This window comes from Mauremys mutica, chromosome 17 (assembly GCF_020497125.1).
Source record: "Mauremys mutica isolate MM-2020 ecotype Southern chromosome 17, ASM2049712v1, whole genome shotgun sequence".
Lineage (NCBI taxonomy): Eukaryota > Metazoa > Chordata > Testudines > Geoemydidae > Mauremys > Mauremys mutica.
This window is the reverse complement of record NC_059088.1, coordinates 28,041,547-28,053,210: the sequence shown is the minus strand read 5'-3', so window position 1 is coordinate 28,053,210 and position 11,664 is coordinate 28,041,547. Positions and strand designations below refer to the sequence as shown.

The 11,664-nt window shown below is 46.1% G+C and overlaps 1 protein-coding gene across 1 annotated transcript; it reads right to left on the bottom strand.

Moving 5' to 3' along the window:
• Positions 1–1,100: 1,100 nt before the first annotated feature.
• Positions 1,101–11,191, bottom strand: LOC123351512 (loricrin-like). Its single transcript, XM_044990895.1, has 3 exons — positions 10,849–11,191; positions 3,692–3,786; positions 1,101–1,382 (listed from the first exon to the last, which is right to left on the bottom strand). Exons 1-3 carry the CDS (start codon positions 11,189–11,191, stop codon positions 1,101–1,103), a joined length of 720 nt encoding a protein of 239 aa, XP_044846830.1.
• Positions 11,192–11,664: the final 473 nt, after the last annotated feature.

Here is an 11,664-nt window from a genome sequence, read left to right as displayed (position 1 = left end):
CCCTGCTCTCCCAGTTAGAAATCACATAAACTGGAGAAGCACCTGAATCCCCTCACTCTCTACATTGGGCAGAGCTGGTAACACGATTTATCTCCAAGACACGGGAGTGGAGGGTGTGAGGACGCAGGGGGAGTTCCGCAAGTGACAGACAGAGTGAAAAACATCCCATAATTTTTTAAAAACGTAACCTCATGATATTGGGATCCTGAGTCATGATTTGTGAACGTTTTGGGTTGGCAATACCACTAGGGGATGGTCTCCAGCCTTCTGGATTCCTTTCTCCTCCCGCCCATCCAAACTGCCACTGCTGAAAGCATCTTCCCCCAACCCCGCTCTGATCAGAACACACTGTCCCCAAAACCCCTCACGAGTTTGAACCCATTGGGTCAAATTAATTACTGGTGTAATGATACTGGTGCTTTTTCATTTCTGGGTCAAAACGTGGCTGGTACAGGGGGTGGTTTTGTTTTTTCATTTTTTTTTACATTGTATTAATTTCCTCTATTTTGTCTTTGGGCAGGGGAGGGTTAGAGGTCAGAAGGGGGATCCCCCGCATGGAAGTAAAGCCCAGAGCCGCCATTTAATGACTTTACTAGCCCTGCATGTTTGAATTTGAATTTTCCATATATTATCTGGGGCAAACAGAGCTGAATGTGGAATCTGGCTACAGCACCAGTTGGTGTCTCAGTGCAGTGGTGCCTTGCTTCTATCGTGTATACGGACAGAGGATGATTTCCCAGTGTGAGGCGAATTTGCTGGGTTGTGACAAGAGAGGGAGGATTAAGGAAACACCAGGACAGGGGAAGTCTCGTGAACTCTCCATTTTAATGTCTCACATGTACAACCGGAGACTGAAGCAAGAAGCCGAGGGGTAAAATTATCCCGGAGTCAAGGTACAAATCGTATTTCTCACACGCGCTGAGAACAACGCCAGAGATACAAGGTCAACTGAGAAGAGAAGGGGGAATCTGCAGTGGCCGACAGTGAAAGGAGGACATGCAAAGCTTTACAAATTCAAGGCAAGCTCAGGAGAACACGCAGGGAGCTGGCAATGGGTTTGACATTCTGTGCGTTTTTGCCTTGATCCGTGTTGAGCCCAGTTACTTCAGCTTCTGGCAGGGCACCTTGCAGACCTTCTGCTGCTGCTGCTGTGGTTTCCCATGGCAAGACCCTCCGCTGTGGCAAGATGATTCTCCACCATGACAAGATGAACCTCCACTACTATGGCAAGAAGACCCTCCGCTGTGACAAGATGATCCTCCACCATGGCAAGAGGATCCTCCGCTCCCATGGCAAGAGGACCCACTGCTGTGGCAGCGGTCTTGTTTGTGGCACTGGTCTTTCTCCTGGCGGGAGCACATCTTTCTGTAGCTTGGGTAACCCTGAAAGAAAGAGACAGCCATCCCTCAGTGCGTGCCAACACAAGAGGAACCTTTGTGGAGATCCCACTTCCTTCCAGCGCAGAATACACAAGAAGTTGCTTTATGAAATATTGAATGGAGAAGCCAGGAGGGTTTTCGGCCTGAAAGTTCTGATCCCCAAGGGGGAGATGAGAAGTTATCTAAGAGGCTCCCATCTCACCCATCCCATCCCCTAGTAGAGAGATAAATAGATAATGCTAGTACCACATAGACAAGCTTCTCTCCCTTTCTTCTCTAGAACCATAATGCTGTCTGCTCTTCCCTTTGGGCATCGCAATATTGAGCAGATTCCCCACAACAAGGGGCCCAGATTAGAAGTGAAAAGGCTCAAGTAATCAGTGAGAAGTTGGTGTGCACAATTAGAGCCCAGGGCCAGATTCAGTGCACCACATCCTCAGCTGGTGTCTAATGACATCGATCCATTCAAATGTAGCCCCTTATATTTTTTCCAGTTATTATTTTTATTTATTTGTCCTGTATTATCGCTGAGGTCCCCTATCATGGCCCAAGGCTTTGTTGTGCCAGCTGTTGTGCCACCACAGAAGACAAGGATGGTCCCTACCCTGAAGATTGTTGCAATTTAGGTAGAAGACAAGGTACGGGGAGTGGCTATAACGGATGTGGAGCATAAGGTAACAATGCAAAAATATTGGTCAGCATGAGTTTTCCAGCTGAAACTACAAATAATGTTATTTTTCATTAATAGCCAAAGAGAATCAGCATAATCGGACTTACCCTATTCACCAGCAGGAACGTGTGAAGAGAACTGAAGTGAAGTGAGTGAAGAGCACTGGGGTCCCAGATGTTTTATACTGTATCTTATCTATCTGTCCGGAAGTGAGACACAACCTGGCAATGGTGACTTGTTTGTTTATCATCTCAAGCCTGTGCTAATTACTCAAAATATTGCTCTGCTGGTTTGACTCATGGTTCTGTAGGTAGTTCTATAGCTCTCCCGTATGCCTGGTTTTTACTCATTGCTCCATGAACTTGTCAATTCCACCCACACCTGGTGTGACAAACAGGCAGGCATAAGGAATAAAGGAGGTGCTGTTTGGATTTGGGTTTGCTATAACTCATTGATCTGGTTGTCCAACCCCCTGAATGTTAGGAAAGTTCAGATACTGCGATGATGGGCATTAATTTAAATTCATAAGTTACACAGAAGGAGTTAGGGATATAGGCAGAGTCAGCTGACATGTCTGTTAATTAAAAGAAACAAACAAAGAACCCAAAGAGTTGGTGTTAGTTTATATCAGCGATGATGAAGAGCTTAGGGCTGTGTAAGAGAATGTTAAGTATGTAAGCAGGTTATGGAACTGATGTTTCATTTTGCAATCTCACATTAATGTGATTAAAGGGGTGTTATGATAAATGGTTGCCCAATGGATGGTATTACAGGATGACAGTATTTATATACACGGTAATAGCTAGGAATGTAGAACCAGATTTTTAAAGGTATTTAAAGGTATTCCGTGGGAACTTTGGTGCCTAAATCCCTTTAAAAATCTGGGCTTTAGAGAACGTTCCCCTCTGGAAGTGCTTGATGAGAGAGACACAACCTGGGAATGGTACAAAGAGTCCTGTGGCACCTTATAGACTAGCCGACGTATTGGAGCATGAGCTTTCGTGGGTGAATACCCACTTCGGACATGGGCAGCATTCAGACTACAGGTGTAAGACCATTCATATTGCCCTGCCCCTGACCTTTCTCATCCCACCATAGAACACTTTTTAATAGAATTACTGGCATGACTGATACAATTGCTATCAGGGAACCTGAACTTTAAGTGCTAAATGACCAGCTGTTTAACAGGGCACAGCAGCTCTGCGCACTAGCACAAGGAAGGAGCAGAAGACAGGGACATACTCAACTAATTTTGAATTTGGCCACAACAATCCAGCTAACACCCCAGAATCTTTTGAGAGCTGTATTAAATTCTACGGGGTGTAATTCCCCCCATGTGCTGAGGATGTGCATGGACCCACGTAACATTGGTAATCCACTACAACTCGAAAATAGGGGATGAGTGGGAACGGGTTGGAATCTATGTCACCCCCTCACTTACAGAATGAGGTTTTTTCCCCTTCATGCCAGCTGGGGCAGGTAAAGTGTCTTGAGTCGGCTATTGTCTCCAAGTGAACCAACCTAATACTTTTAGATGAAATAATGGAGACGTGTGATTTTTAGATCCAGGCTCTATCCCAGCTGACGACCCACCCAATGGCGTCGGCGTAAGTGACAAGTCCAATCCCAGTATTGGCTCCACGTAGACCACGTAGAGGCTCTCTGCATCCTTCAGTGACTGCCCGAACTCTGGCACCTTCAACGCAACAGCCCCTCTAGCAACACGCTGGGGCCCGGCTTTGGAATTGAACTCAGAAGGACAGCAGTGGAAGGCAACTAGTGATTCTGGTTGCTTCCGTTTTACGGTGTCCCATCTGAGACACCTTAAAGAGGCTAGATTTTCAGAGGGAGGCAGCTCAGCCACTTGCTAAAAACTGGGCTCCTTTCAGGTGTCTTACGCTGAGCACCCCAACATGGTGGCATGCCAAGTCACTGAGTGATGGGAAGGTAATCCAATGGGAAAGGTCTTTTGGGACCATTTTGTCTTTTCTTATTGGTGGGGCGGATCAGGTCTGTGGTTTTGTTGAGAAAGGATTTGAGGCAGATCCAGCTTGGGAAAAAAAAACCCCAATTCCAGGTTGTGAGTGGGTGAAAGAGATAAAGGAAGGATTAAGGCAGTGAGTGTGGGCAGATGATAGGGTCTGAGAGCGTGAGGAGCAGGTCATGCATGTTGAGTTGGTCATGGGTGTGTCAAGCCTTGAAAGGCTTGAAAGGGCAGAATGCCAGTCAAATTAATCTCTGTTGTACCTCCTCTGAAGCTAATGGGTCAAATTCCCCACTGGTGTAAACTGGTTCAGCTCTGGCACTGTGTCGACTTACATCAGCAGAGATATTGGCCCGATGTTGTTATAAGAGGAATTAAATTGACCCAGCGGGTTTAAGCTAGTGAAGGGAATTAGGGATGGTGGGATATGATCAGAGAGACATGGGAGGATGGTGCTTCTAACTGCGGCAGGTCGGATAAACTGGAAAAGGATGGAATCCATAAGGTCAGAGGTCACAAGTTACAGAGTGAAGACAGCACCAGAGATGTACCAGTTTGCTAAGTAACCAATGAGCATTTGCTGCACAGGAGCCAAGGTTTTAAACTCACCTTTTTTGTTTGCTGTGTGGTAGAAACTTAATCCAAATGGACAGGAACATAAATTTTTTGGTAGGAGAGGGTCCTGGTCTACGGTAGGAGATTCATTCATCTCCACACACAAAGGGGCTTTGACAGCTCACGCTCAAACTTTTCATCTGGCTAATTCTCTTTGAAATATCCTCCCCGTTCTGTATTGGCCCAAGATTGGAGCAAACCCTACAAATGATGTTCTCTGAATTCTCACGTCTCTCCGTGCCTCAGTTCCCCATCTCTAAAATAGGGATAATATAATACTTCTTTCTCCCAGCCTTGGTCTGTTTGGTCTATTTCAATTGTAAGCTCTTTATGTATGTACGCACAGTGCCCAGCACAGTGGGCCCTGATCAGATTTGGGGTCTGTAGTTGTTGCTTGAATATAAATAATAACACAGCTTAACCAGGAAATCACAGAATGAGAGAGATTCACAGAGAATGTCATTAGATCGTTTCTAAGAGTGAAAAAAACAGAAAATCAGGATCTGCCTGTTGATATTTCACAAACAGCAAAAGAGTCGACATTAATTTGAATAAATTACTTGTGATGGATCCTTCACTTAGCTCTAATTATACCTTAGCATAACCTCGTCAGGATGACACATGTTTATTACATCTGCCAGCGTATATGTTAGACACACGAGGATTGTCAGCCATCGGGATGAAAATCTCCATCGAATCTCAAGATTAAACCTGAAGCATCTTTTGACTTATTGTAGAAAAGTATTACAATAGTACTGAGGTGGGCAAAAATAAAAAATGTTGCATTTGAGAATGTCAGCTGATGGGCTTTGGTAATTACTGTGTATGAATATAATACTGAGCACTGGATATGTTGCCATACACAGGCACCGACTTTCCAAAGTGCTGGGGGTGGGGGGTGCTTGACCCCCTGGCTCTGCCCCAGGCCCCACTCCCACCTGCCTCTTCCCATCCTGCTCCACCCCCACCATGCCTCTTCCTGCCCAGTTCCGCCCCTCTCAATAGCATGTGCTGCATCTCCACTCCTCCCCGCAAGCCTCTGGCACACTGTGAAACAGCTGATTACAGCGGATGGGAGGCACAGGGAGGGAAGGGGAGGCGCTGATTGGCAGGGCCTGATGATGGGCAGGAGGTGCTGGGGGGCGGGGGAGGTGCTGATAGGGGGGCTGCCGGAGGGTGCTCAGCACCCACTATTTTTTTCCCGTGGGTGCTCCAGCCCTGGAGCACCCACAGAGTCGGCACCTATGTTGCCATATATTCACAGAGTCTTCGATTCACAGATTCTAAGTCCAGAAAGGGTGGTCCAATCTTGTCAGAGATGTGGGCCTTGTGTGTTGTTGTGAAGCACCTCCCTGGGCCATGCAGCGTGACCTCCCATGCACTGTACGTATGAGGTCATGCCATGCAGAAGACGCCATTTTGTCTCCACATGTGGGTTGTTTTCTCACTGCACAGGTGCTCTCTGTTCTGGGCAGCTGCTGCTGGGTGATTGGATGCCTTGGGGGCTGGATTGGCCCATGAGTCGCCACTTGGGCCACTTTCTTGTCTGCCCCCCTGTGTACACAGGCTGTAGAATTGTTGGCATGTTTTAAGGCATAGCACCTAGTTTATCTTGGGTGGTGCAAGAGAGCGCTTAGAAAGCAACAGCAGATACGTTCCTAGAGGAGTTCCAAAGAGATACACCACTTGACCCAATAGTCTTGATTCTCCTCTCCCATGACCATATTTTACACTGTGTCACTCAGCTGACATCACCCCATTTACACTGATCAGAATCAAACCTTCTGGGTGAAATTCACACCTGTGCAGCACAAGACCTATATGCACCTCTTAAGTCCTCAAAATTGGGTTGGAGTGGGTGAAAGGCCTGCTGCTGGAACAAACACAGAGTGATTGGGTGTCTATTTTAGGGATGACAGATTGTTGGAGATATGCCCATCTTGTAGAACTGGAAGGGACTCTGAAGGGTCATTGAGTCCAGCCCCCTGCCTTCACTAGCAGGACCAAGTACTGATTTTGCCCCAGATCCCTAAGTGGCCCCCTCAAGGATTGAACTCACAACCCTGGGTTTAGCAGGCCAATGCTCAAACCAGTGAGTTATCCTTCCCCCTCACAATGTAGCATTGGAGCTCCCTTTGTATTACGGGTGATAACTCCCAGCACATGCAAACCCTCCCGTTTCTCTGGCAGTCAGAGCTAAGGGCATGAACCACCATGACTCCATTGAAGACAATGGGCCAGTCTCTTAGCTGGTGTGAATTGGCTTAGCTCTGCTGAAGTCAGTGGACTGGCACCAGTTTACATTGGCTCAGGATGTGGCCAGAAGTATTGCTTGTTTTAGCTCATGCAGTAGAGGCTCATGCACTAAGCTTCAGACATCCTAGGTTCGATCCTGCCTGCCGACAAAAAAGGTCAGCCAGTGTTGCATTGGGGGCAGGCGGGATAGCTCAGTGGTTTGAGCATTGGCTTGCTTAAACCCAGGGTTGTGAGTTTAATCCTTCAGGGGGCCACCCAGGGATCTGGGGCAAAAATCAATACTTGGTCCTGCTAGTGTAGGCAGGGGTCTGGACTTGATGACATTTCACGGTCTCTTCTAGGAGATAGGTATATCTCTATTTATTATTATTATAGCTGGTGAATGAGAAAACCTTACAAAATCACAGCCAAGTTTCATAGAAACACAGGCCAGGAAAGATCTTCTGAGTCATCAAGTCCCAGTTCTGCTATTGCAGGCCACTCTGTCACACAATCCCATCTACACATTTAACAAGCTCCAGCTTAAAACTAGTGAGGTTGCTTGCCAAGCAACTGCCTTTCTCTTTGCCCATTTCACTGGGTTTTAACATGGTGTGTTAATTTTCCCATTGCAACCCTCCCTGCCCCTCCCCAGATCTTTCCAGACCTGCTTATGCCTGGGGAATAGGTTCTCCTCTTTCCAGATACCATTTTAAGCATTTGGCAACTATAAAACGTCCTGGGTCCTGTAGGTGGCAGTGTGGATTGGGTGACCCGGAATGAGCCACAGTGGATCATCTGGGAATTTCCCTCCCCTTAGATCCCCATCGTTCTCACAGATCAGTCATATCAATAATGACTCTTCTTAGTTGTTGGATGCTGTCAGTGGGCTCCGTGTCATAAAAGATACAGAAGTAGAAACAGTTCCTGCTCCAAGGATCTGATGATCTAAGACTTTGGGGAAGATTATTTTGGAGATTCCTGGATTATAAAGCCAGCAGGGACAATTCGATCATTTAATCTGACCTCCTGCATGACACAGGTCCGAGAATCCCACCCAGTGACAGCAGAACCTCAGAGTTGCGAACACTCAGGAATGGAGGTTGTTCGTAACTCGGAAATGTTCGTAACGTTGAACGAAATGTTCTGGTGGTTCTTTCAAAAGTTTACCATTGACTATTGACTTAATGCAGCTCTGAAACTTTACTATGCAGAAGACAAATGCTGCTTTTAACCATCTTAATTTAAATGAAACAAGCACTGAAACAGTTTCCTTACCTTGTCAAATCTTTTTAGTTGAACTTTCCCTTTTTTAAAAGTAGTCTATGGTTAGGGGTATGAACGGCTTCTGTATGAGGAGAGATTAATAAAATGGGGACTTTTCAGCTTGGAAAAGGGACGACTAAGGGGGGATATGATAGAGGTCTATAAAATCATGACTGATATGGAAAAAGTAAATAAGGAAGTGTTATTTATTCCTTCTCATAACACAAGAACTAGGGGCCACCAAATTAAATTAATAGGCAGCAGATTTAAAACAAACAAAAGGAAGTATTTTTTCATGTAACGCACAGTCAACCTGTGGAACTCTTTGCCAGAGGATGCTGTGAAGGCCAAGACTATAACAGGGTAGAAAAAAGAACTAGATACATTCACGGAGGATGGGTCCATCAATGGCTATTAGCCAGGATGGGCAGGGATGATGTCCCCAGTGGCTGTTTGCCAGAAGCTGGGAATGGGCGACAGGGGATGGATCACTTGATGATTCCCTGTTCTGTTCATTCCCTCTGGGGCACCTGGTATTGGTCACTGTCGGAAGACAGGACACTGGGCTAGATGCACCCTTGGTCTGACTCAGTAGGGCCGTTCTTATGTTCTTATGTGAACACCGTACTGTACTGTATTTGCTTTTGTTGTTGACTTTGCTGCTGCCTGATTGTGTACTTCCGTTTCCAAATGAGGTGTGTGGTTGACTGGTCAATTCATAACTGTGGTGTACGTAACTCTTGAGGTTCTCCACAGTCCCTGCAGCAGAGGTTGCTGCCAGCTTGATAAATGATCTTTAATGCAGCCAAGTGACCTCACATGGGAAACACCCAGCTCTGAGAACATGTGTGTTTGCACCTGGGCCAAACCCCAGCCTTCATACTCATCTGGTCCAATAAAAGTTATTGTCTCACTCACCTTTGTCTCTCTCATAGAAGAGTTCTCCAAGCAGGCCGGGTGTAGCTTTAGGATTCTGGCCAAGTTCCAGGCTAATTAGGTTACATCCTCTGTGCCTAATTTTTCCAGGCAGGCTCTATTGCACATGGCACAGGATTTTTCACTTGCTGGGCGAACTATGTTGGTGGGCCTAGTAATCTGTATGCATAGCTGTATATTAGGTGGAATTACTGATCTTAGAGATCTGTGCTATTGGATCACAGCATCTGTTCTTTGTGGGACACCACCCATACTCTCCCACTGAAAAGCTACTTGTTTTACTAATTACTGAGTCCCCTTGCTAGACCTTTCTTCACAATTTATTCTTAGCATACGGCTTTTGGGTGGCCTTAAAAGAAGAATGAAAAACATGCAGCCAGATCTCCAGCTGGTGTGATATGGCCTTAGCGGAAGTCAATGGAGTTACCTTGTTTTACCACAGCTGAGGATCCTGACCAATGTCTCCGAAGTCTGGATTATTTAATATGTTCTCTGTGCCTTCAAAGCATATCCCTGTTTTATTGCTAAAGAACGTTGGTAGAATTTTTTCTGTACCACGCCACTCTGAAAAGGTGCAATGGTATCTATATAGGCCTGTGCTGTATCTGTATAGGTCAACTTCCAGAGAACTGAATGCAAATCCTACCTTTGTCTTGTTCAGGAGTTCTAAATCTGACTGCAGTGGTCACGGAACAGGACTTGGCAAAATGGGGGAAAAGAGAAACTGCATTTTTACCAGGACTAAGATAGAAATTCCTGAAATAATGGGCTGAATAATTATCTATCTATCTATTTATCTATCTATCTGATGAATGGAATGGAATGGATTCTTCATAGGACATTTTAATTCCTTGCTTTCCTATGAAATTTATTCCCAAGACAGCTAACATTCCTTTGACTGAATAATGATTTTTTCCCCTCTGGCTAGTAAATAGCACTGTAGACAAATAATTTTGTATGGCCAGATCCTCACATGGTATGAATTGGCCCTGCTGCACTTAAGTATATGGTGCAATGCCAGTTTACACCAGCTGAGGAGCTAGACCTTTCAGTTCTAAGCAGATTGGGGCGCTATAGCCATTTCTGCATCAAAGAGGACAAAAATATTCCAAAAAGGGAAGGTTATAGTGGAAATAAATGAGATGAGAAACACCAAGACAATGGAATGCTCATAAATTGTATGTTTTATTGTCTTCACGTTTACAAGTGGACATTGAAGCGGGAAGGTAGTGGGTGAAATTATCCCAGCAGAAAATATTTCACATTGCATAGCCTGAGAATATAAATGATCCATCAGAAACAGCCCTTAATGATAAAATTTCACACTTATACAGTGGGTTACCTCTTCAAAGCGCATTACAAGCATGAACTGGTTATAATAATCAAAACAACAGAAAAAGTGCAACTTGTGAATGAAACAAGTCATGCCAAGCTGTAGAAATGTAAGGCAACATCATGAGAGCAGGAGATTCATTGCTGTTACTTGTAGCTGTCACTTCCACTGCGTGCTGGAATTTTGCAGACTTGATTTTGCAGCTGTTGACTTAGAAGATGCTTTGCCCTTGGTATTCAGCACTTCTGCACTGGAGGGCAGCACTTCTTCACTGGAAGACAGCACTGTTGCACTGGAGGGCAGCACTTCTGCACTGGAGGGCAGCACTTTTGCACTGGAGGGCAGCACTTCTGCACTGGAGGGCAGCACTGTTGTACATGTTGTTTTGGCTTCACATAAATTGGTGTACTGTGGCATCCTCCAGAGGTACCGTGGCATGACGATCCAGAACCGTGGCATGACGGCTCAGAACAGACACACCGCCCATGGCATCCTCCGGAGGATCCATGGAAGTACGATGGCCTCCTAACACAGCCGTGGCCTCCACTGCCGTGGCACGACCCCGACGACCCATGGCAATTCTCAGCACAGCCCGATCGTCGATACCCATAGCATCGGTAATCATGGGCTTCCCTTGGCCTGCCACCACTGCAGCAGCAGGTGCTATAAGCATAGGTGAAGGGGGTGCGCCGAGTGTCCAGCCAGGAACCTGCAGGGTCATACCAGGTGGAGTTCAAGTTGAAGTAGGATTCCCTTCCAGAAGAGGAAGTCATTCTGCAGCTGAGGTGAAGCTGAAAGAAACAGACCACATGGGATAAGTCCTTGAATTTCCATTTACTCTCCTCAGATAGAAGTCCCTGCTTGTATACCCCACACACGGGCCAGTGGTTCGTAACTTGAAAGCCTTGAATCCAAGGGTGATATCAACACCCCCATCCGGGGAATGGCCAGCCTGTTCCAAGATGCCCTCTCTAGGTTTACACTGAAATGGATTTCCCCAGACATATGCAGCTGGGGATCAGAATCAGCCATAGGGCAATATGCCAATTCTCCCCCATGCAAACTTGTTGGAGCTCTCTTCTCGAGCCAGCGCCATGGTGCTCTCACCGCTCAGCTCCTCATCCTTCAGCTCCTAATCATTTATCCTTAGAACCCATAACGCATTCTGCACCCTGCCTCGGAGACACACACGCCCTTCGCATTTGCATATGGACCCAGCTACACAAGTAAAATGTGGCTCTAGCAT